We start from the raw sequence: 27,211 nt of genomic DNA on the forward strand, positions 1-27,211 counted from the left end.
GCAACAATTGGAGTTGTCGCCAGTTCTGGACATCGCACTTCAGAAATGCATTAGAGAGCATGCTGAAAAGACTTAGTGACAGATCCAGGATCAACTTTATTCACCATAAAGGAATTTGCTGTGGTGTGTTGGTCAGGAAGTGACATGCAACAAAAAACAACATTATGATGAATAACAAATTATAGAAAAATAAAGCTAGAGGTTAAATTACAGATATGGGATAAAATGTACATAAATACCAGCATGTATTTAATGTAAAAGCATTATAAAAAGTGTTTTAAAGTGTTTACAGTGACTGAGATATTAAATTTTGTAGATCGGTAAAATTGGTCCAGAGCTGGAGACTTTGGTTACTCGCAGTGACTGGGATCGTTCCTCTGGAATAGAGATAGTGAAGGGGGAATCTTTCAAAATCACATGGTATCAATATGGAAGAGAAGGAGAGAAACTTCCTTTTGACAGAATCATCGATCAGAAGTAGAAAATGAAAGCTCTCTGTGAAAGAACGGAAAACAACGTAAGGAGATTTTGTTTTTTTCTGTTCTTTACGCAATGAGTAGAGAAGATCCGGAATGCACCTCCAGGGGCAACAGTGGAGATTAATTCCTATTATAATTTTCAAAGATCCATGGGGTAACGTTACAGCTCTACAAAACCCCAGTTGGACCGCACTTGGAATATTGTGTTCAGTTCTGGTCATCTCATTATAGGAAGGATGTGGAAGCTTTAGAGAGGGTGCAGAGGAGATTTAGAACATAGAACATAGCACATAGAAATCTACAGCACATTACAGGCCATTCGGCCCACAATCTTGTACTGACCATGTAACCTACTCTAGAAACTGCCTAGAATTTCCCTACTGCATAGCCCTCTATTTTTCTAAGCTCCATGTACCTATCTCAGAGTTTCTTAAAAGACGCTGTTGTATCTGCCTCCACCACCATCGCTGGCAGTGCATTCCACGCACCCACCACTCTCTGTGTGAAAAACATACCCCAGACATCCCCTCAGTACCTATTTCCAAGCACCTTAAAACCATGCCCATCATGTTAGCCATTTAAGCCCTGGGAAAAAGCCTCTGGCTAGCCACAAGATCAACGTTCCTCATCATCTTATACACCTCTATCAGGTTACCCCTCATCCTCCGTCGCGCCAAGGAAAAAAAGGCCGCGTTCACTCAACCTATTCTCATAAGGCATGTTCCCCAATCCAGGCAACATCCTTGTAAACCTCCTCTGCACTCCTCTATCGTATCCACATCCTTCCTGTAGCGAGGTGACTAGAACTGAGCACAGTACTCAAAGTGGGGTCTAACTAAGGTCTTTTATACCTGTAACATTACCTCCTGGCTCTTGAACTCGATCCCACGGTTGATGAAGGCCAAAACACCATATGACTTTTTAACAACACTATCAACCTATGCAACAGCTTTGAGTGTCCCAAGGACACAGACTCCAAGATCTCTCTGATCCTCCACACTGCCAAGAGTCTTACCATTAATGTTATATTCTTTCTTCAAATTTGACCTACTGAAATGAACCACTTCACACTTCTCTGGGTTGAACTCCATCTGCCACTTCTCAGCCCAGTTCTGCATCCTATCGAAGTCCCAACGTAACCTCTGACAATCCTCCAGACTACCCACATCACCCACAACTCTTGTATCATCAAACTTACTAACCCACCCTTCTACTTTCTCATCCAGGTCATTTATAAAAATCAGAAAGAGGAGGGGTCCCTTATGAAATGCCTTACTGAAATCCATATACACTACATCCGCTGCTCTACCTTCATCAATGTGTTTTTTTACATCTTCAAAGAATTCAATCAGGTTCATAGGGCATGACCTGCCCTTGACAAAGCCATGCTGACTATCCCTAATCAGATTATGTCTCTCCAAATGCTCATCAATTCTGCTTCTCAGGATCTTCTCCAACAACAGAGAAGATTCACTAGAATGATTCCGGGAATGAGAGGGTTAACATATGAGGAACGTTTGTCCGCTCTTGGACTGTATTCCTTGGAGTTTCGAAGAATGAGGGGAGACCTCATAGAAACATTTCAAATGTTAAAAGGCATGGACAGAGTGAATGTGGCAAAGTTGTTTCCCATGATGGGGGAGTCTAGTACGATAGGGCATGACTTAAGGATTGAAGGGCGCCCATTCAGAACAGAAATGCGAAGAAATTTTTTTAGTCAATGTGAATCTATGGAATTTGTTGCCACGGGCAGCAGTGGAGGCCAAGTCATTGGGTATATTTAAGACAGAGATTGATAGGTATCTGAGTAGCCAGGACATCAAAGGATATGGTGAGAAGGCAGGGGAGTGGGACTAAATAGGAGAATGGATCAGCTCATGATAAAATGGCGGAGCAGACTCATGGGCCGAATGGCCTACTTCTGCTCCTTTGTCTTATGGTCTTATGGTCTAACTTGCCCACAACTGAATTAAGACTCACTGATCTATAATTTCCTTGGTTATCTCGACTCCCTTTCTTGAACAAGGGAACAATGTTTGCAACCTTCCAATCCTCTCGTACTTCCCCCATCCCTACTGACAATGCAAAGATCACCAGAGGCTCTGCATTCTCCTCTCTCGCCTCCCACAGTAGCCTCAGCTATATCTCATCCGGTCCCAGTGACTTAATACCTTTCAAAAGCTCCGGAACATCCTCTTTCTTAATGTCTATACATTCAAGCGTTTCAGTCTGCTGTAAGTTATCCCCACAATTGCCAAGGTCCTTGTCCCCAGTGAATACTGAAGCAAAGTATTCATTAAGTACCTCCACTACCTCCTCCAGCTCCATGCACACGTTTCTACTATCGCACCTGATTGGTCCTATTCTCACACGGCTCATCCTCTTGCTCTTCACATACTTGCAGAATGCCTTGGCGTTTTCCTTAATCGTGCACACCAAGACCTTCTCATGGCCCCTTCTAGCTCTCCTAGTTTCATTCTTGAGCTCCTTCCTGGCACCCTTGTAATTTTCTAGAGCTCTTACAGTACCTAGTTTCTCGAACCTTTTATAAACTTTTCTTTTCTTCTTAACTAGATTTTCCACATCCTTTGTACACTATGGTTCTTTTACCCTACCATCCTTTCCCTGCCTCAATGGACCATACATATGCAGAATATCATACAAATGTTCCCTGAACATTTGGCACATTCTGCCATGCATTTCCCTGAGAACATCTGCACCCAATTTATGTTCCCAAGTTCCTGCCTAATAGCATCATATTTCCCCCACCCCAATTAAATGTTTTCCCAAATTGTCTGCTCCTATTCTTCTCCAGTGCTATGGTGAAGGAGATAGAGTTGTGATCACCACCTCCAAAATGCTCACCCACCTGACCAGGTTCATTTCCCAATACCAGTCTCGTCTCTAGTAGGCTTATCTACATATTGTGTCAGGAAACCTTCCTGAACACACCTAACAAACTCCACCCCATCTAAACCCGTTGCTCTAAGGAGATGCCAGTCAGTACTAGGAAAGTTAAAATCTCCCATCACAACAACCCTATTATTATTATTACACCGTTTCAGAATCTGCCTCCCCTGATGTCTCTGTTACTATTGGGGGGGGGGGCGGTCTATAAAAAACACCCAGAGTTATTGCCCTCTTCCTGTTTCTAACTTCCACCCACAATGATTCAGTAGACAATCCCTCCATGACTTCCTCCTTTTCTTCAGCTGTGTCACTATCTCTGATTAGCATGCCAATCCCCCACCTCTTCTGCCTCTTTCCTGTTCTTTTTGAAACATCTAAAGCCTGGCACACTTAGCAGCCATTTCTGCCCTGCGACTTCCAAGTCTCTGTAATGGCCACAATGTCATTGATCCATGTTCTAATTCATCCTCCTTGTTTATGATTCTCCTTACATTAAAATAGACACATCTCAAACCATCTGGCTGAGTGCTTCTTTGCTCTAACATCTGCCTGCCCTTCTTCATAAGCTCCCTACAAGCTGTCACTAATTGTGTGCCAACCACCCCACACCTTCCCCCCCACTGCAAATCTAGATTAAACCCTCCCCAATTGCATCAGCAAACCTCTCTCCCAGGATATTGGTTCCCCTCCCATTCAGGTGCAACCCATCCCACTTGTACAGGTCACCCCTTCCCCAGAAAAGGTTCCAATGACCAAGAACTGGAAACCCTGCCCCCTGCACCATCTGCTCAGCCACTCACTCATCTGCACTATCTTCCTGTTCTGACCTTCACTAGCTGGTGGCACTGGGAGTAATCCGGCGATTACCATCTTGGAGATCCTGCTCTTCAGTCTCCTTCATAACTCCCTGAACTTACCGCACAGGACCTCTACCCCTCTCCTGCCTCTGTCATTGGTACCAAAATGTACCACGACCTCTGGCTGCTCACCCTCCCCTTCAAGAATATTCTGCAACCACTCAGAGACATCCAGGAGGCAACACACTATCCTGGTGTCTCTTTTGCTGCCGCAGAACCTCCTATCTGTCCCCCTAACTATCGAGTCCCCTATGACTACTGCTCTGCCTGACTTCACCCTGCCCTTCTGAGGCTCAGAGCCGACCACAGTGCTATTGGTCTGGCTGCTGCTGCCTTGCCCAGATAGTCACCCCCCCCGCCGCAGCAGTATCCACAGGGGTATAACTGTTACTGAGGAGAATGGCCACAGGGGGACCCTGTACTGACTTCCTTTTCACTTTACCTCTCTCGGTGTTCACCCATCCACTCCCCAAATTCTGCACTCTGGGTGTAACCACCTGCTCAAACGTTATATCTATCAAATGCTCTGCCTCTCGGATGATCCTAAGTTCATCCACCTCCAGATCCAGCTCCTTAATATGGTTTTTCATGACCTGGAGTTGCTGCACTTCCCACGGATGTAGTCATCAGGGAGACTATCAGGTTCCATGAAATCCCACATCCCACAGGAGGAGCATTCCACTGCCATATCTGCCAGCACTTACAATGATTAACCAAGACCAAATCTTCTAACCTGTTTCTTTGGCCTCAACCTCCTCTCGTTGAAGCCTTGAGTCAAAGCCTGATGCTCCAACTCTCACTGCTGGCCCACTCCCAACAATGGCCGCCCTGTTTTTCACTGCTGGCCTACTCCCAACAATGGCCGCCCTGTTTTTCCACCACTGGCCTACTCCCAACAATGGCCGCCCTGTTTTCCACCACTGGCCTACTCCCAACAATGGCCGCCCTGTTTTTCCACCACTGGCCTACTCCCAACAATGGCCGCCCTGTTTTCCACCACTGGCCTACTCCCAACAATGGCCACCCTGTTTTCCACCACTGGCCTACTCCCAACAATGGTCGCCCTGTTTTCCACCGCTGGCCGACTCCCGACAATGGCCGCCCTGTTTTCCACCACTGGCCTACTCCCAACAATGGCCGCCCTGTTTTCCACCACTGACCTACTCCCAACAATGGCCGCCCTGTTTTCCACCACTGACCTACTCCCAACAATGGCCGCCCTGTTTTCCACCACTGGCCTACTCCCAACAATGGCCGCCCTGTTTTCCACCACTGGCCTACTCCCAACAATGGCCGCCCTGTTTTCCACCACTGACCTACTCCCAACAATGGCCGCCATGTTTTTCACTGCTGGCCCACTCCCAACAATGGCCGCCCTGTTTTCCACCACTGACCTACTCCCAACAATGGCTGCCCTGTTTTCCACCGCTGGCCGACTCCCAACAATGGCCGCCCTGTTTTCCACCACTGACCTACTCCCAACAATGGCCGCCCTGTTTTCCCCCACTGGCCTACTCCCAACAATGGCCGCCCTGTTTTCCACCACTGGCCTACTCCCAACAATGGCCGCCCTGTTTTCCACCACTGGCCTACTCCCAACAATGGCCGCCCTGTTTTCCACCACTGGCCCACTCCCAACAATGGCCGCCCCATTTGCTTCTTCTGTAGTTTTATTTAATTCACAGTGCTCTGCTCCTGATGCTGACTGGACCTCAGGATGCTGCCTGGATTACAGAGCGTGTCTATGAGGATAAGCTGATCAAGCTAGGGCTGTTATCTTTGGAGTAAAGGAGGATGAGTGGTAACTTAAAAAAAATGTACAATTTGATAAAAGGCATAGATCAAGTGGACAGCCAGAGACTTTTCCCAGGGCAAAAATGATTAATACAAGGGGGCATAATCTTAAGGTGATTGGAGGAATGTATAGGGGATGTCTGAGGTAGGTTTTATTACACACAAAGTAGTGGGTATGAATATAATATTCTTTTATAGAAAACCAGTCTCCCCTTTATGAACTCTGTCTGTACTTCTAGCTGCCTCAGTTAAGCAGCCAACATAATCAAAGACCGCACGCACCCCAGACATTCTCTCTTCTCCCCTCTTCCATCAGGCCGATGATACAAAAGTCTGAAAGTATGTACCGCCTGGCTCAGGAAGAGCTTCATCCCACTGTTATCAGACTCTTTAACAGTCCCTTCTAAGCTGTGCTCTTGACCTCTCAACCTGCCTTATGAGCTTGCACTTTATCAGTTACCTACATTGCACTTTCTCAGTAGTTTTACACTTTATTCTGCATTATTATTCTTTTACCTTGTTCCACCTCAATGAACTGTGCAATGACCTAATCTGTATGAACAGTACGCAAGATAAACTTTTCACTGTATCTCAGTACATATAACAATATTAAACCAACTCCCAATAATAAACCAATTCTGAAGAAATTTCAGTGGAGAGATGCAAATACCTCACTGAGATATAAAATAAATGAGCAGATGGATCCATTGACACCGTAGCTCGCATAGCAAGGTTCAGACTTCCACATCTCCTTCATCCACTGCAGGGAGAAGAAATTTAGTGAAAAAATTACACTGAGTTCAGTTACGAATATCTACTGCATTCATGGTTGCTAATATCTATGAGCCCATCTTAAGCAATACAAGATAAACAGAAGGATACAAAAATATGCATTTAAACAGGCAAGTTTTAAAGCCTTATTTCTTGGTATGTTTTCTTTAATGAGGGTCATGTTCTGCCCAATAAATCTGCATTTTTACTTGCTCAGATTTGCCTCACACATCGTAAATCACCTGGTTAAAGTTACCAGTAAATCATAAAACACAAGAGATTCTGCAGATGCTGGAAAACTTGAGCAACACACACAAAATGCTGGAGGAGCTCAGCAAGTCAGCATCAACTGTTTATTCTACTCCACAGATGCTGCCCGACATGCCACATTCCTCCAACGTTTTCAGTGTGTTGTTGAAGCTATCTGTAATGGTGGGACATGGGACAATTTCATACTGAGTCCTTCTTGGTTGCTGTGTGCCCTTTCACAAGCTTGACCACATCATTTTCGTCCATCACCACTCCATGGCACACCTCTGTCACGTTCCTCTTGATGCTGTCACTCATCCCAGCACAGCTTCAGTCAGCTTCCGTGTGCTTGTCGTAGAGCACAAATAATATCCAGTAAGCGCTGAGTCCCATTTCGTGTGTGTGACTGTGATGTACAGTCTGGTTGCCTCAATATCATTCAAGATTTTTTCCCCTGATATCAGACTGTGGACACATCAGAACTTTCAGCTGCCCATCGTTGTCAAGTTCAAAGGCTATGCCACAAACATGGCATCTTGCCACTGTTCTTGATGATTGCTCAAGCTAAAGCCACTGTGCACAGGTGAATTTCAGACCCAGCCTCCAGTCCATTGCCAGTCTTTATACCACTCTGAAGGGCCCCCTCTCTGCCCCATTCACCTGTCTTCATTTAGCTGCCACTGAAGATTGCATACTTTTTCAATGATCCACATTCCATGGTAGATGCAAATCCATCAGGGACATTTAGGAGACTCTTAGATAGACACATGGATGATAGAAAAATGGAGGGATATGTACGAGGGAGAGTTAGATTGACCTTAGAGTAGGTTAAGAAGTCAACACAACATCTTGGGCTGAAGGGCCAGTACTGTTCCATGTTCAGTGTTCTATGTAAAACAGGAAAAATAAGATGAAGATTTATAAGACACTAGTGAGGCTGCACTTGGAGGATTGTGAGCAGATTTTGGCCCTTTATCCCAGAAGGGATATGCTGACATTGGAGAGTGTTTAGAAGAAACTATAAGGAAAACAGCAAAATTAGGCTATTTGTTTATCAAGTCTGCCCTGTCATTCTATCATGGCTGACTTATTTTCCCTCCCAACTCCACAGATTCACCACTCCCTGGCTATAGAAATTCCTCCTCATCTGTGTTGTAAAGGGATGTCCTTCTATTCATGAAAGATGACGAGTTGAGAGTTGCGGGTCTCTGCCACCTGACACCCTGACCCTATCATTGATGGAGAAGCCAGGCACATACCTAGCACCTTTATTGGAGGAACTTAGCAAGACCTGAAGGTTCTGGTGGAATCAAAGGCAGGTCCTTAGTGAAATTATTTGTTTGCAGTTTTGCCGAACAAGCCAAACTGCCAGCCTGGTAGGTGATGGTGAGAGAGGGAAGGCTGACTAAAGACTATAGTTGGGGACCTGCGGTTTAACCTCCAACGTACAGTGATGACTGAAGACTGCTGGCCACCATTCCGCTTGGACTGTGGGAGAGCTGGGGGCTGGGGAAACTGAAGACTTCGATGTGCAAACAGGGAGAATGAATCAGAAAGAACATAAAAATGAGGACAATATTCAGTATTTATTACCTGTGAGCTTTACTCCAACCACTGACAGGGCAAGCAACGATGAGCAAAGGGTGCCTGGGAAAACCACTACCTCAAAACTGGGTGTCTTACCAACGTGACCAACACACACAAAATGCTGGAAGAACCGAGTCCTGATGAAGGGTCATGGCCTGAAACTTCATGTGTTTACTTCTTTCCATAGATGTTGCCTGACCTGCTGAGCTCCTTCAACACTTTGTGTGTTGCTCTGGATTTCCAACATCTGCAGAGTCTTGTCCCTCGTCCACTCATTCCTCGCCACTGATCTCCCTCCTAGCACTGTCCTTTCAAGCTGAACCAGTGCTACACCTGCCCCTACAGGTGAGGCAACTCTTCACCTGTGAGTCTGTTGGGATCATCTACTGTAGTCCCAGTGCGGTCTCCTGTATATTGGTGAGACCTGATGTAGATTGGGAGAGTGCTTTGCCTAGCACCTTTGCTCTGTCCACCACAAAAACTGGGATTTCCCCATGGCCACACATATTCAATTCTACTTCCCTTTCCAGCAGGTCAGTCCATGGCCTCTGCTACTGCCAGGATGAGGCCACACTCAGGGTGAAGGACCAACACCTTATATTCCATCTGGGTAGCCTCCAACCTGATGGCATGTACATCGATTTCTCAAACTTCTGCTAATGCCCCACCTCCCTCACCATTTCCCTATTCCCCTCTCTCACCTTATCTCCTTACCTCCCCCCTTTCCTCTCTTCCACAGTCTTCTGTCCTCTCCGATCAGATTCCCCCAGCTCCAGCCCTGTATCTCTTTCACCAGTCAACTTCCCAGCTCTTTACTTCCTCCCATCCTCCCACCTTTTTAGTCCGATTCCCTCCCCCATCCTTTCCAGTCCTGTTGAAGGGTCTCGGCCAGAAACGTCGACAGTTTACTCTTCTCCATAGACGCTGCCTGACCAGCTGAGTTGCTCCAGCTTTTGTGTGTGTTGCTTTGGATTTCCAGCATCTGCGGGCTCTCTTGTGTTTAAACTTAAAATATAGAGTATATGATTCCTGATGCCGAGTAGAGCCCTGAAAAGGCAAGAATTTCTTTCCTCCGACAGATCCTGTTTATATCTTACTAATGTGGGAAGGCACCATCTATGGGAGTAATTTCGGGAGAACTAACACCACTCACACCAATCTTTACATCAGTGGCACAGCAGTGGAAACTGAGAACAGTCCCAAACTTCTGGGAGTGCACATCTCGCACAACCTCTCATGGTCCCAGATCATATCCTACACCTTTAAGAAAGCTCACCAATACCTCAGTTTTCTGGGAAGGCTGAAGAGAGTTGGAATATGCACATCCATACTCACGTCATTCTACAGATGCACATAGAGAGCATCCCAATAGGCTGCATCGCTGCTTGGCACGGAAACTGCTCTGTGGCAGTCAGGAAGGCTCTGCAACGGGTAGTCAAACCTGCCCAATACATCACCGGCACCAGCCTATCCACTATCGAGGACATAGATTCAGGAAGGTGCTGGAAAAGGGCCAGTAACATCATGAAGGATCCCACCCACCCACCCTTCTCATAGACTGCTTGTTGCACTCCCTTCAGGGAGGAGGTTATGTAGCATCCAAACCAGGAACATCAGACTCAAAAACAGTTACTTTCCCCAAACAGTAAGACTGATCAACCCCTCCACACCCACAACCACGACTCTTTTATCATTTCCTGTCAGTCACCTTAGAAACAGACTAGCGTCACTTTATGGACATACAATCAATGTATATAAGCTATCTTATGTATTTACATAAAGGAAACACCAAAATCAGAACATTATTTCTAATATTTTAAATAAATAATTCCATTCAACCCGGTCAAAGGCTTTCTCAGCATCCAAAGAAATCACACATTCCGAAGTTTCTTTAGAGGGAGAATAGATAACATTCAGTAAACGACAAATGTTAAAATGAGAATAATGATTTTTAATAAATCCGGTCTGGTCATCAGAGATAATAAAAGGCAGAATGTCTTCCATCCTATGAGCCAAAAGTTTAGATAGAATTTTAGTATCAACATTAAGTAAAGAAATAGGTCTGTGGGAAGAGCAATCAGCTGGATCTTTATTCTTTTTGAGAATAAGTGAAATAGAGGCATCATAAAAAGATTGCGGCAACCAACCTAACTTAAAAGAGTCAGAAAGAGCAGAAAGTAAGTGAGGGATAAGCAAAGGAGCAAAAGCCTTGTAGAACTCTCCAGAAATTTAAATTTGGCTCCAATTTTATTCAATGGATTAAATTACTTTATTCATCTCCCACTGCACATGTTCTTACTAACTCTCAGAGTTCTAAACCATTTCATCTCCAGTGCGGAACCAGACAAGGATGTCCTTTGAGCCCTTTGCTTTTCAATTTGGCTTTAGAGCCTTTAGCCATTGCGTTTCGTTGACATCTCAGGTATTTTAAGGAGGGGTATCACTCATAAGGTGTCGCTTTATGCTGATGACCTTTTGCTCTACATTTCTAAAGTGGAGTCCTCTCTACCCTCAATACTCTCTTTACTTTCTGAATTTAGTCAGTTCTCATGATGTAAACTTAATCTTCATAACAGTGAACTTTTTCCTTTGAATAATGTGGTATCAGTCAACTCTGACCTTCCTTTTAAAATTGTAAGAAATCAATTTACATATTTGGGTATAACAATTACTGAGAATCGCAATTTCTTTTTAAAGAAAACTTTATCACTCTTGGAATATGTTAAGAAGGTACTTTCAAATTGGTCTCCCCTTTCTTTATCGCTAATTGGATGTATTAATTCTATTAAAATGAATATTTTGCCTAAATTTTTATACTTATTTCAAGCCCTACCTGTCTTTATTTCTAAATCCTTTTTTGACTCTTTAGATTCGATTATATCTTCTTACTTATGGAAGAATAAAACTCCCCAATTAAACAAAGTTCATCTTCAGAAAGCTAAAAAAAAAGGGGGATTAGCCCTACCTAATTTTAGGTTTTACTACTGGGCAGTCAACATATGCTACCTTACGTTTTGGATATACTACATTAATCGTGAAGACCGTCCGGTTTGGGTTTCTTCAGAAGTTAATTCTGTTAATAAATTTTCTATTATTTCTCTTCTTGGTTGTTCACTTCCTCTATTCTTAAGTAATTTAACTGATAATTTTGTAGTTAAACATTCTTTGAGGATTTGGTTACAATTTAGAAAATTCTTTGGGTTATTTGGTTTTTCACTCTCTAGTCCCAATTTTTAATTTTTTTAAACCTACTTTGGCTGATGTAGTTTTTAAAGAGTGGAATAGACTAGGTATTAAATGTTTTCAGGATCTGTTTGTTGGAGATAGTCTTTCCTCATTTGATCAACTATCTATTAAATATGATCTTCGTAAAGCTTATTTTTTTAGATATTTACAAATTAGAGACTTCTTGCATTCTCAACTTTATACATTTCCTAAATGTCCAGATAAGAATTTAATTGATACAATTTTTACTTTGAAACCTTTTCATAATGGATATATATCTAATATTTATAGTATGCGGTTGGCATTGAGAAACATTCCGTTAGACAAAATTGAAAACCTCAGGGAACAAGACCTACAGATTTCAATTGATGAGGATACTTGGAATGAAATTTTTAAACTTGTTCACACCACTTCGTTATGTGCACGTCACTGTCTTTTACAATTTAAAGTGGTTCATAGAGCCTATATGACTAAAGATAAGCTCTCTCGTTTTTACTCAGATTTTTCTCCATACTGTAATATGTGTAATGTCGAAGAGGCCTCTCTAATTCATATGTTATGGTCCTGCCCGCGGCTTGACAAATTTTAGAAAGAAGTATTTCAAACTTTCTCAGCTTTTTAAAGTAAACTTTAAACCCAACCCTCTGACTGCCTTGTTTTGCATTGTTGGAGGAAATGATTTTACTCTTAACCGAAAGATTTGCAAATTTTGGCTTTTATTTCTCTTTTAGCCAGAAGAGTTTTGTTGCTTAAATGGAAAGAAGCTGCTCCACCTACTCATGCCCATTGGTTGATTGATGTTATGCCATGTTTAAATCTAGAGAAGATAAGGTGTTCTATTTCTATACGTAGACAAGATTTTTACACATTATGGAGACCCTTTTAGAACTACTTTCACAATTTTTGATTTGGTCAGCAATGATAATGGCTATTATATGTTTGAATTTATGACAATATGTCAGTGATATTTTTTCCCTTTTCTTTTAACCAAACAGCTTTTTTTCTGTTTTTTTTCCTCTCTTTTTTTTCTATTTTGTTATGGGGTTTTGTTTTTGCTTTAGATTGGAATAAAATATACCTTTTCAATATTATGGTTAATTTACAATACATAGTAATGGGGAATTTCAATCTTGTTTCTGTTTCCATAATACCATAATGTACTTTGTATTTGTCTATGCAGGTAATTAATAAAAATATTGAAAAAGAAAAAGAAAATCAGAACACTATTAAGAAATTCAATGTTGACATCCTTCAAGACATCAGCCATGTACAGAAGTTCCAACAAAATCTTCAAGAACAACTGCCTCAACAAATCCCACCATCTGTAGAAGAACACTGGAATCAATTGAAGAACGCTATCATCACATCCTGCAAAGAAACAATTGGGTTCAAGATGAAAAAACATCAGGATTGGTTCAATGATAACGACAAACTACTCCAACAACTCATCGATGAAAAGAGGAAAGTATTCACCACCTTACAAAATGACCAACAATCGGCTACCAAAGGAAACACTATCAGGAATGCAAGGCTGCAGTCCAGAAGAGCACCCGAAACCTGAAAAACCAATGGTGGAGGAAGAAAGCTGAGGAAATCTGACAACTAGTAGACGGCAATGACACTCGAGGCTTTTTCAATGCAACTAAAGTTATTTTTGGCCCATCCACTCACCGTCAAGTCCCTCTCAAAAGCAAAGATGGTTCAACGATCCTGAAGAGCAATGCTGACATCAATTCTAGATGGAGGGAGCACTTTGAAGATCTTCTAAATCAAACCGTCTCATTTGACAGGAATATGATTAACAACATTCCAAAACAGCCCGTTGACGACTCCTTAAGCAAAATACCAACACTTGAGGAAGTCCAGGAAGCCATCAAAACCTTGAAAAACAACAAGGCCGCTGGACTCGATGGAATACCAGCCGAGGTCTACAAAATTGGAGGTAGCCCGCTTCATTACCAACTGCATCAACTTCTCATCAAGATCTGGATAAGTGAAGACGTACCAGCAGACTTTAGAGACTCAGCAATCATTACCATCTACAAAAGGAAAGGCGATCGATCCAAATTCGGAAACTATCGTGGAATTTCCCTGTTAGCATGATCCTCACCTGCATCATGAACAACCAGCTCAATCCTTTAGCCGAGAAGATCCTTCCAGAGACACAAGCCGGTTTTAGATCATCACGTGGAGCAATCAACATGATCTTCACAATGCGACAACTACAAGAAAAATGTCATGAACAACTTCAACCTTTGTACATGGCATTCATCGACCTCACCAAGGCCTTTGACTCGGTATCAAGGGAACTCCTATAGGATGTCCTATCCACCTATGGATGCCCTGAAAAGTACAATCGAATCCTGAGACTCCTCCACGATGGCATGCTTGCCACAGTCTTGGTCAGCAACAGTAATTGTGAGCCTTTTCAAGTTAGATCAGGAGTAAAACAGGGAAGCGTGATTGCCCCAACTCTGTTCACCATCTTCATTGTGACAATCATCCACATCACCAAGGATGACCTACCACCAGGAATCGAAATTGTCTACAGAACAGATGGCAGACTTTTCAATCTTGCCCATCTCAAGTCCAAAAACAAGACATCCACGAGTTCCCTCATCGAGTTCCAATACGCAGATGACAACAGTGTTGCAGCTCTCTCAGAAAACCACCTACAACAGATTCTGACTGCCTTCAACCGTGCATACACGAAACTTGGACTTAACCATCAGTTCCAAGAAGACTCAGATCATCTATCAACCGTCACCAACTGAGACAAATCCGATAGAACCATCAATTCAACTTGGCGAAACAACCCTGAAAAACGTGGACCACCTTCAGTATCTTGGAAGTCACCTCTCCTCCAATGTCGACCTTAGTGACGAGATCCAACATTGTCTTAAATGTGCTGGAACAGCTTTTGGACGTCTCCAAACAAGAGTCTTTCATGATCGTGACATCCGAACAGACACCAAAATGTTAGTGTACAAAGCAGTGGTAATCCCAACGCTCCTCTATGCATCAGAAACCTGGACAACATACCGACGACATCTGAAGGCACTTGAAAAGTTCCATCAACGTTGTCTTCGAAACATCTTAAATATCAGCTGGGAAGATAGAAGAACCAACGTCAGTGTGCTAAATGAAGCAAAAACAACAAGCATTGAAGCCTACGTCATCAAAAACCAACTAAGGTGGAGCGGTCATGTTGTTCGGATGAAAGACGAACGTCTGCTGAAACAAATCTTCTACTCCCAGCTTAAAGAAGGCAAACGTAAAAGAGGTGGACAACAGGAGAGATTCAAAGACATCTTAAAAGCCAACATGAAGAAATGTGACATCGACATCAACAATTGGGAAACCAATGCCAAAGACAAGAAACTCTGGCAAGCCATCATCCGAGAAGGAACAGCAACTTTCGAAGCCAACAGATGTGTAGAATTAGAAGAAAAGAGAAGAAAATGGAAAGAGAGGCAGCAACAACCAAAGCCCAATCTGCCATCTGGAACTACCCGTTCTCAATGCGGAAGAGCTTTCAAAGCCAAGACTGGACCCATAAGCCACTTGAGAGCCCATAAGTAGATCAACTGAACGAAGACCATCATCCTCGACTTCCAGGGATAGCCACAACGATGTATTTACATTTATTGTGTGTTTTTAAATTATCGTGTTCTTTATCTTTTGTTTTGTGCTGCATTGGATCTGGTGTAACAATTATCTCACTTGTGTACAGGAAACGACATTAAGTAATCTTGAATCTTGAATTCTCACCAGTGGTTTAGTCAAAACCCAAAATAAATTTATCATCTAAAGAATATCTGTTCCCATACTTTATACCACTTTGACATTAAATTTTTGCAGGCATTCAGGGGAAAGTAAAGAAATGCAATTCATTATCATCATCAGGTGCCGTGGCCAGTTTGAGCTTTGACTGCCATGGCCCACACACTCCTGTTTTGGGTCAAGTGGATCAATTCATTGGTATTCATTTCCAGTTCTCTGGCTGCTGTCTCCACCATCATTTGTCTTTGTCTTCCTCTTGCTTTCTTCCCTTCAATCTTTCCCATAGAAATGTAATTAAACTTATGAAAAGACTATACATTGACAAACACCCACTATGCAAAAGGCGACAAAGTGGGCAAATCAAAAATGTTACTAATACAGAGAAGATGAGTTGTGGAGCCTTGAAAGTGAGTCCATCGGCTGTGGAGTCAGTACAGGGTTGAGATTATCCACGCTGGCTCAGGAGCCTGATGCTTAACTGTTTCCGAGCCTGGTGGTGTGGGTCCTGAGACTCGTGTGCCTCCTTCCAGAGGGCATGATCTGGCTGACATAGAGCCTTTTCAGGAGAACCAGTACTGGAGAGTGAATGCTGGCCTTGTTAATGATATCTTCACATAGTGGGCAGCCTGGTCACCCCTAGCCTCCAACAGCTTGGTCCAATCCGAGCCTCCAGTGGCTCCACTTGGACCGATCCTAGTCTCTAGCCGCTCAGTCCAACCCTAGATTCCAGCAGCTCAGCTCAGTCTGATCCTAGATTCCAGCGGCTTCGCTCGGTCTGATCCTAGACTCCAGCGGCTCTGCTCAGTCTGATTCTAGATTCCAGCAGCTCAGCTCGGTCTGATCCTAGACTCCAGCAGCTCAGCCCAGTCCGATCCTGGACTCCAGCAGCTCAGCTCGGTCTGATCCTAGACTCCAGTGGCTCTGCTCAGTCTGATTCTAGATTCCAGCAGCTCAGCTCAGTCTGATCCTAGATTCCAGCGGCTCAGCTAAGTCTGATCCTAGATTCCAGCGGCTTCGCTCGGTCTGATCCTAGACTCCAGCAGCTCAGTTCAGCTGATCCTAGATTAAAGCAGCTCTGCTCAGTCTGATCCTAGATTTCAGTGGCTCAGTTCAGTCTGATCCTAGACTCCAGCGGCTCAGTTCGGTCCGATCCTAGACTCCAGCGGCTCAGCTCAGTCTGATCCTAGACTCCAGCGGCTCAGCTCAGTCTGATCCTAGACTCCAGCAGCTCAGTTCAGTCTGATCCTAGACTCCAGCGGCTCAGTTCGGTCCGACCCTAGATTCCAGCGGCTCTGCTCAGTCTGATTCTAGACTCCAGCGGCTCAGCTCAGTCTGATCCAGCGGCTCAGCTCAGTCTGATCCTAGATTCCAGCAGCTCAGCTCAGTCCGATCCTGGATTCCAGCAGCTCAGTTCAGTCTGATCCTAGATTCCAGTGGCTCAGTTCGGTCCGATCCTAGACTCCAGCGGCTCTGCTCAGTCTGATCCTAGATTCCAGCAGCTCAGCTCGGTCCGATCCTAGACTCCAGCAGTTCAGTTCAGTCTGATCCTAGATTCCAGCGGCTCAGCCCAGTCTGATCCTAGATTCCATCAGCTCAGTTCAGTCTGATCCTAGATTCCAGCGGTTCTGCTCAGTCTGATCCTAGATTCCAGTGGCTCAGCTTGGTCCGATCCTAGACTCCAGCAGCTCAGCTCAGTCTGATCCTAGATTCCAGCGGCATCGCTCAGTCTGATCCTTGAGTCCAGTGGCTCAGCTCGGTCCGATCCTAGACTCCAGCAGCTCAGCTTGGTCCGATCCTAGATTCCAGCAGCTCAGCTCAGTCTGATCCTAGATTCCAGCAGCTCAGTTCAGTCTGATCCTAGATTCCAGCGGCTCTGCTCAGTCTGATCCTAGATTCCAGCAGCTCAGTTCAGTCTGATCCTAGATTCCAGCGGCTCTGCTCAGTCTGATCCTAGATTCCAGCAGCTCAGTTCAGTCTGATCCTAGATTCCAGCGGCTCTGCTCAGTCTGATCCTAGACTCCAGCGGCTCAGCTCAGTCTGATCCTAGATTCCAGCAGCTCAGCTCAGTCTGATCCTAGATTCCAGCAGCTCAGTTCAGTCTGATCCTAGACTCCAGTGGCTCAGCTCGGTCTGATCCTAGATTCCAGCAGCTCAGTTCAGTCTGATCCTAGATTCCAGCAGCTCAGCTCAGTCTGATCCTAGATTCCAGCAGCTTCGCTCAGTCTGATCCTAGAGTCCAGTGGCTCAGCTCGGTCCGATCCTAGACTCCAGCAGCTCAGCTCGGTCCGATCCTAGACTCCAGCAGCTCAGCTCAGTCTGATCCTAGATTCCAGTAGCTCAGCTCAGTCTGATCCTAGATTCCAGCAGCTCAGTTCAGTCTGATCCTAGATTCCAACGGCTCTGCTCAGTCTGATCCTAGACTCCAGCAGCTCAGCTCAGTCTGATCCTAGATTCCAGCAGCTCAGCTCAGTCTGATCCTAGATTCCAGCAGCTCAGTTCAGTCTGATCCTAGATTCCAGCGGCTCTGCTCAGTCTGATCCTAGATTCCAGCGGCTCAGTTCAGTCTGATCCTAGATTCCAGCGGCTCTGCTCAGTTTGATCCTAGACTCCAGCGGCTCAGCTCAGTCCGATCCTAGATTCCAGCAGCTCAGCTCAGTCCGATCCTAGATTCCAGCAGCTCAGTTCAGTCTGATCCTAGACTCCAGTGGCTCAGCTCGGTCTGATCCTAGATTCCAGCAGCTCAGTTCAGTCTGATCCTAGATTCCAGCAGCTCAGCTCGGTCTGATCCTAGATTCCAGCGGCTCAGCTGAGTCTGATCCTAGATTCCAGCGGCTCAGTTCAGTCTGATCCTAGATTCCAGCGGCTCTGCTCGGTTTGATCCTAGACTCCAGTGGCTCAGCTCGGTCTGATCCTAGATTCCAGCAGCTCAGTTCAGTCTGATCCTAGATTCCAGCGGCTCAGTTCAGTCTGATCCTAGATTCCAGTGGCTCAGCTCAGTCTGATCCTAGATTCCAGTGGCTCAGTTCAGTCTGATCCTAGATTCCAGTGGCTCAGCTCAGTCCGATCCTAGATTCCAGTGGCTCAGTTCAGTCCGATCCTAGATTCCAGTGGCTCAGTTCAGTCCAATCCTAGATTCCAGTGGCTCAGTTCAGTCCGATCCAAGCGTCCAGTGGCTTCGCTCGAACTGCCCACTTGGTCTGATCCTAGCCTCCAGTGGCTCAGTTCGGTCTGATCCAAGGCATGAGACAGTCATCACCGGAATACTAGGACAGAGAGTGGAGACATGAGGGACTGTCAGTGCTGGAATACTGCGAACACAGATTAGAGACACGAGAGACTATCAGTGCTGGAATACTGGGATAGAGAGCGGAGATACGAGAGACTGTCAGTGCTGGAATACTGCGAACACACAGTGGAGACACGAGAGACTGTCATCACCAGAATTCTGGGATAGCGAGTGGAGAAGTAAGGGACTGTCGTTGCCAGAATACTGAGATGGAGTGTGGTGTCACAAAAGACTGTCAGTGCAAGAAAACTGGGAATACAGAGTGGAGATACAAGAGAATGTCATTGCCGGAATACTGGGATAGAGAGCGCAGTCACAAGGGATTGTCATCGCCGGAATACTCAGAGTACAGAGCAGAGACAGAAGGAACTGCAGGTGCTGGAATACTGGGAATACAGAGCGGACATGAGACTGTCCATGCTAGAATACTGGGATGGAGGGCGGAGATACAAGAGACTGGCGTTGCCGGAATACTGGGATAGAAAGTGGAGATGCAAGTGAATGTCCATGCCGGAATACTGGGACGCAGAGCGGACCGAGACTTAGGAGTCCTCATTTAAGACTCCCAGAAGGTTAATTTACAGGTTGAGTCTGTGGTAAAGAAGGTAAATGCAATGCTGGCATTTATTTCAAGGGGAATAGAATATTAAAATAAGGAGATAATGTCGAGCCTTTATAACACTAGTTAAGCTGCACTTGGAGTATTGCCAACAGTTTTGGGCTCCATATCTCAGAAAGGATTTCTTGTCATTGGAGAGAGTCCAGAGGAGCTTCAGAAGAGTGATTCCAGGAATGAAGGGGTTAACACACGAGGAGCATCTGGCAGCTTTGGGTCTGTACTCACTGGAATTTAGCAGAATGCAGGGGGGCGGGGGATTCTCATTGAAATCCACCGAAGTTGAAAGGACGAGATAAGGTGGATATGGAGAAGATGTTTCCTGTGGTGGGGTGTCTGGAAATGGGAGGCCCCACCTCAGAATTGAAGGGTGACCCTTCAGAACGGAGGTAAGGAGGAATTTTTTTTAGCCAGAGTGTGGTGAATCTGTGGAATGCTCTGCCACAGACTGCGGTGGAGGCCAAATTCGTGGAAATATTTAAGGTGGAAGTTGATGGTTTCCTGGTCGGTCAGGGTATCAAAGAATATGGTGAGAGGCCGGTGCATGGGGTTGAGTGGGATCTGGGAGTAGACATGATGGAATGGTGGAACACTCAATGGGCTGAATGGCCTAATTCTGCTCCTATGCCTTATGGTCTCATGGACACAAGAAACGGTCGGTGCTGGAATACTGGGATAGAGAGCGGAGACACAGGTGAGTGTCCCTGCTGGAATACTGGGATAGAGAGCGGAGACACAGGTGAGTGTCCATGCCGGAATACTGGGATAGAGAGCGGAGACACAGGTGACTGTCCATGCCGGAATACTGGGATAGAGAGCGGAGACACAGGTGAGTGTCCGTGCCGGAATACTGGGATAGAGAGCGGAGACACAGGTGAGTGTCCGTGCCGGAATACTGGGATAGAGAGCGGAGACACAGGTGAGTGTCCATGCCGGAATACTGGGATAGAGAGCGGAGACACAAGGAACTGCTGGTGCTGGAATACTGGGATAGAGAGCGGAGACACAGGTGGGTGTCCATGCTGGAATACTGGGATAAAGAGCAGAGACACAGGTGAGTGTCCGTGCTGGAATACTGGGAATAGAGAGCAGAGACACATGGAACTGCTGGTGTTGGAATACAGAGCAAGGCACGATCTGTTGGAAGACATCCCGAAATGTTGACAGTTCTTCCTGGACCAGCTGCCTGACCCGCCGAATTCCTCCAGCACTTTGTACTTCGCTAACAGACAAGACTTACTTGATCCCAAGACTCTCTTGTTGCTTGTGATCTCTGTCCCAAACCTCTCCTCCATTCTTTTCTCAAAGGGTGACACAAGTCCTGGCTCTTTCATCGCACCTTTAGCAATTTCTGCTAGTTACTGAGAGTCCAGACTTTATCAGATTTATCAGTCATCTCCAACACGCACACAACCCATTCCTCCTTCGAGGACATCTTAAGGAGGTGACATCTCACGAAGGCAGCATCCATTACATCCTGCCCCCACCCCCCATTTTTCCATCAGGAAGGAGGTTCATGAATCTGAGGGCACAGTACATTCATCAAAAATACTGTTGAACTGTGTGGGCAAACTATTTTTAAAAAAAGAGATTGTGTCCTTAATATATAAATTGCCTTTATGATTACTCACTAATTCATCCAGACCAGAGTGATATGGTGCCTAGCTTGCTTCACACATTCCCTTTACGTGACAGGAAGCATATCAAGTCCACAGGTTCAAAGTTCAAAATACATTTGTTATCAAAGTATGTATACTTTATACAACCTTGAGATTCATCTCCTTACAGGCAGCCACAAAGCAAGAAACCCAGAAGAACCCATTAAAGAAGATCAACAGACAACCAAAATGCAGAGAGAGAAAACAAAGCAAATTGTACAAACAATAAAAGCAAGTAAATGGCATTTAGAATGAAAGCGAGTTCTCAGACCGGTATCCTGGATTAGCTGGACAAGGAGACATTTAGAATGAAAGCGAGTTCTCAGACCAGTATCCTGGATCAGCTGGACAAGCACACAGCCTCAGTTCCAGTTCAGCACATAGCGGGATGAAGATAGCCGAGCCTCGAGCAACCAGAGCAGACCCATACCCTTGGCCTCAGTGGAGTGAAGATAGGAGTAACCTTCACCAACCAGTTTCAGAAATTCATTTATTAATGATATTCACTCACTTATTTTCTCTGTCATTCTTCCATTCTTGGTTGAAGCCTCCCTGTACTATGCCTAATTCCACTGAGCTTAAACAGCCAGCACTGACAAATCACTCAACCAGGAAAGAAACTAAAAGAATTCATTTTTAAGTACCCACCACATCGCTCCCTCTTAAACTTCCACAGAATAACTTTTCATTGCCAAATCACTGATGATCACGTCATCTCCTCACCTTAACTTTGCCTTGACAATGTGGAAAACCATCTATTGATGTTAATCCACACAAAGATGTAAACTCTGTAATGAAAATAAGTTGAAATGAATTATGTGTCTTCACTGTTCAGAAGTTATTACTTGATAGTTTTGAAGATTGCTTTATGCATTCATCTATTTGGTAACATCACCTCCATTCGCTGTTGATAGCTTCCTACAGGAGAAAAAAAAATGCTGACCCAATGATCTGTTTTCCTCCATAACACAACTAAACATTGTGAAATCTCAGGAAATCATACTTTACTACAAGTACAAGGACCCCCATTACATACAATATAGCCTTGCTACGTTGACACATATAGCTGTGTTAAAAATATAACTGGTTTTCTAAGGGTGTTGACACTTGGGTGAAATACCTTGCATCAAGTGGGCATCCGCTATATTGCAGCCTTGAAACTTTTACTGAGGTTTTTTGATTTGTTTTATTTACTGAATGACAAGCAGGAACTCAGAAACCCAAGCTGATCTTTATCTTCTCTGTCTCAGGGATGCAGAGAGTGTCCCAGCCAAACTCTTCAGCACAGAACTGGTCTGACCTTGGCAGCACAGCTCGCGTGTTCTCTGGGCAAATGCACTAACTACCACTATAACCTGTAGTTATTTATATTTAGTTCAGAAATGACAAAAATAGATTACATCCAAATTCTATAAATCATTCTTCAGATATGCTTGACTGAGAAATTGTAAACAAAAGCTTCATTAAAATTTTGGAATAAATGTTATTGTGTTAGACTATGTACATTGTAATAGATATCACCTGACATTATTTTGTATTTCAATGGTTTGAACTTGTTAACAGAATTAGTTCACTTGTAATTAAAATTATCTGTTATAAAGTTTTGCTTTGGCCAATGCATAATGAGGAAATTACATTTTCCACTAGTAGTAAAAGACTATTTTATATTGTTTCAAAGCTGAAGTATTTTGATCACTGAAAATGCTTTTATGAAGAAGAGCAGTCAGTTATCTGTGGAAAATAGAAAGAAACCTTTGGTGAGAACTTTGACTAAAAATCAATCAACGGTTAATAATCCCAACTGCCAAGAACAACACCTCCTTTCAGATACAATAGTTTACATGGTGTGCTGAAGTTGCTCTGAATGTTGAAGTATATTATTTATTTTATTTAAAGATACTTTTTGGGACAGGCCCTTCGGATCCATCGAGCTGCTCCACCCAGCAACCTACTTATTAAGCACAAGACTAATCACAGGAGGATTCACTAATTAACCGGTACATGTTCAGATTGTGGGAGGAAACCACAGCACCCAGAGAAAACCTATAAGTTTACGGGGAGGACGTACAAACTCCTTACAGAGGACGCTGGATTTGAACTCCAAACTCTGATGCCCCAAGAGATGTCACAACATCGCGCTAACTGCTACATTACTGCAGTGGCCAAATATATTTCTTGAGCACATGAATCAGGAGCAGCAGACCACTCAGCCTGTGTGACTATCCAATAACACTAGAATCAGAATCAGAATCAGGTTTATTATCACCGGCATGTGATGTGATATTTGCTAACTTAGCAGCAGCAGTTCAATGCAATACATAATCTAGCAGAGAAAGAAAAAAAATAATAAATAAAACATAATAGTAATAAATAAACAAGTAAATCAATTACCATATTGAATAGATTTTTTAAAAACATGCAAAAATAGAAATACTGTATATTAAAAAAAAAGTGAGGTTGTGTCCAAAGCTTCAATGTCCATTCAGGAATCGGATGGCAGAGGGGAAGAAGCTGTTCCTGAATCACTGAGTGTGTGCCTTCAGGCTTCTGTATCTCCTACCTGATGGAAACAGTGAGAAAAGGGCATGCCCCGGGTGCTGGAGGTCCTTAATAATGGACACTGCCTTTCTGAGACACCGCTCCCTGAAGATGTCCTGGGTACTTTGTAGACTAGTACCCAAGATGGAGCTGACTAGATTTACAACCTTCTGCAGCTTCTTTCGGTCCTGTGCAGTAGCCCCTCCATACTAGACAGTGATGCAGCCTGTCAGAATGCTCTCCACGATACAACTATAGAAATTTTTGAGTGTACTTGCTGACATGCCATATCTCTTCAAACTCCTAATAAAGTATAGTCGCTGTCTTGCTTTCTTTATGACTACATCAATGTGTTGGGACCAGGTTGGATCCTCAGATATCTTGACACCCAGGAACTTGAAACTGCTCACTCTCTCCATTTCTGAACCCTCTATGAGGATTGGTATGTGTTCCTTCATCTTACCCTTCCTGAAGTCCACAATCAGCTCTTTCGTCTTACTGATGTTGAGTGCCAGGTTGTTGCTGTGGCACCATTCCACTAGTTGGCATATCTCACTCCAGTACGCCCTCTCGTCACCACCTGAGATTCTACCAACAATGGTTGTATCGTCAGCAAATTTATAGATGGTATTTGAACTATGCCTAGCCACACAGTCATGTGTATACAGAGAGTAGAGCAGTGGGCTAAGCACACCCCCCCCCGAGGTGCACCAGTGTTGATCATCAGCGAGGATACGTTATCACCAATCCGCACAGACTGTGGTCTTCCGGTTAGCAAGTGGAGGATCCAATTGCAGAGGGAAGTACAGAGGCCAAGGTTCTGTAACTTCTCAATCAGGGATGATATTAAATGCTAAGCTATAGTCGATGAATAGCATCCTGACGTGGGTGTTTGTGTTGTCTAGGTGGTCTAAAGCCATGTGGAGAGCCATTGAGATTGCGTCTGCTGTTGACCTATTGTGGCGATAGGCAAATTGCAATGGGTCCAGATCCTTGCTGAGACAGGGGTCATAACCAACCTCTCAAAGCATTTCATCACTGTCGGTGTGAGTGTTACCGGGTGATAGTCATTAAGGCAGCCCACATTATTCTTCTTAGGCACTGGTATAATTGTTGCCTTTTTGAAACAAGTGGGAACTTCTGCCCATAGCAGTGAGAGGTTGAATACTCCCACTCACCTCAACTTCAAATGCACAACCAGTTAACTATCCTGTTCACCAAGAAACTCCCCACCACTTCCTCAGAATATTCAAACACTCTAATTCCATTGAGGAAGAGAGAGTGACAAAATATTCAAACACTCTTATAGGAGAGGGCCAAAGACTCACAACTACTAAGTGAAAAAGAGTCTATGCATGATTTCTTAAATGGGCAATCCCTTATTTTCCAAAAGTAAGCACTTGTTCTGGATTTTTCCATAACAAGAAATAACATCTCAACATACACCTTGTCAAAGCAGCTCAGGATCTAATCAACAAAGGTGGAGTCCTGATGAAGGGTCTCGGCCTGAAACGGCAACTGTTCTCTTTTCCATAGATGATGCCTGGCCTACTAAGATCCCCCAGTATTTTGTGTGTGTTGCTTGGATTTCCAGTATCAGCAAATTTTCTCTTCTTTGCGTACAGATCTAATAGTTCAGTCAAATCTCCCATTTTGCTCAACTCGAGCAGACACAAGGCAACACACACAAAATACTGGCGGAACTGAGCAGCCAGGCGGCATCTATGGAAAAGAGTAAACAGTTGCCGTTTCAGGCTGAGACCCCTCTTCAGGAGTGCTTTGATTTCCAGCATCACGTTAGTGGGTCTAGCAGACACAAGCTTGGTTTGTTCAACATTTCCTCATAGGACAACCCTACCACTCTGGGAATTAGACTACTGAACCTTCCAACCCTTCCCTGAACAAGACTAATACTGCATACGGTCACAAGTGACATGCCACAGGTGTGGTTTCAGGTATGCCTCCTCATTACTGCACTTAATTTCAAGCAATAAATTACACTACTAGCTTTCTTAACTATCTAAGCTATTTGCACACTGATCTGTTGTGAATTATGACAAGAACCCACACTCCGCATCTGAGCTCAACAAATACTCCCTATTAAAATAATAAGCTTCTTTATAACAGGAATTTTCACGCTTTCCCCACACTAGACAAACTTTCCCAGACCTTTGTTTACTCTACTAACATACCTGTAAACTTTTGTAGCTTCCCCAGTCCTCTTTATAGCTTTCCCACTTATGAATGTTTTTGACAAATTAATGACATATATTTGGTGCCGTTAATCTTTACACTTGCTTCCCCAGCATCAAAGACACCTTCAAAAGACGATATCCATCAAGAGGTTTCTCGGCCCAAAATCTTTGTTTATTCCTCTCCATCAATGCTGCTTGGCCTACTGAGATCCTCCAGCCTTTTGTGTGTGTTACTTTCCATCATTAAGGACCCCCATCACCCGGGACATGCCCTTTTCTCATTGCTACCATCAGGGAGGAGGTACAGGAGGCTGAAGGCACACACTCAATGTTTCAAGGACTGCTTCTTCCCCTTTGCCATAAGATTTCTGAATTGACACTGAACCCATGAACACTACCTCACTAACTATTTTGCACTATTTACTCTTTTTATGTATATATATAAAATTGTAATTTAATTTTTTATTATGCATTGCAATGTACTACTGCTGCAAAACAACAGATTTCACAGCATATGCCAGTGATATTAAACTGATTCTGATCCTGAAGTTGGCCCCTGAGCAGCATCTCTGTGGCATGTCACTTGTGACATCTGGTGAAAAACAAAAAGACCCATTTAGGCTGTTTTTTGATAGCCAACCAAGGTTACCTCCTCCACCACGAGCATTTGTTTCCTGCAACAACCTTTGATACGCCTTATTAAATTTCCTCCTGAAATCTACATCCACCATTTATTCACACACAAAATGCTTGAGGAACTCAGCAAGTCAGGAGCATCTGTGGAGGGGAAATAAACTGTCAAGGCTTAAGTATGAGACCCTTCATTAGAATTGGAAAGAAAAGGGACGCCATTTATCTCTGTAATTCCTGAGATGTTATTTCTTCAAGACTCCAGTGATTGATTGTTCTTGAACAAAACCACACTGCCTGGTTATCTTGGATTTTTCAGTGTTGCTATTGCTTTAATAATATTTCCAATAATATTCCAAGGCTGGGGAGATGTTTCCAGCAATGGAAGAGTCTAGGACCAGAGTGCACTTTTCAGAATTAAAGACATCCCTTTAGAAAAGAGATGAGGAGGAATTTCTTTGGCCAGAGGGAGCTAGGGCTTTACTCTCTGGAGAGGAGGAGGATGAGAGGAGACATGATAGAGGTGTACAAGATATTAAAAGGAATAGATAGAGTGGATGGCCAGCACCTCTTCCCCAGGGCACCACTGCTCAATACCAGAGGACATGGCTTTAAGGTAAGGGGTGGGAAGTT

At 44.1% G+C, this 27,211-nt stretch overlaps 1 protein-coding gene across 5 annotated transcripts in view; it reads right to left on the reverse strand.

The window, feature by feature from the left end:
* The window catches only part of LOC134357777 (alpha-1,6-mannosylglycoprotein 6-beta-N-acetylglucosaminyltransferase A-like), a 158,465-nt gene that overhangs the window by 88,514 nt on the left and 42,740 nt on the right, over nucleotides 1-27,211 (reverse strand). For all 5 annotated transcript variants that reach the window (XM_063069412.1, XM_063069411.1, XM_063069410.1 and 2 more), the window contains 2 exons: nucleotides 21,939-22,003; nucleotides 6,711-6,800 (listed from right to left, as the gene is read on the reverse strand). In XM_063069412.1, the coding sequence (XP_062925482.1) occupies nucleotides 6,711-6,800; nucleotides 21,939-22,003 (155 nt within the window). The remainder of the gene's footprint in view (nucleotides 1-6,710; nucleotides 6,801-21,938; nucleotides 22,004-27,211) is intronic.

This window comes from Mobula hypostoma, chromosome 17, assembly GCF_963921235.1.
Source record: "Mobula hypostoma chromosome 17, sMobHyp1.1, whole genome shotgun sequence".
Taxonomy (NCBI): Eukaryota; Metazoa; Chordata; class Chondrichthyes; order Myliobatiformes; family Myliobatidae; genus Mobula; species Mobula hypostoma.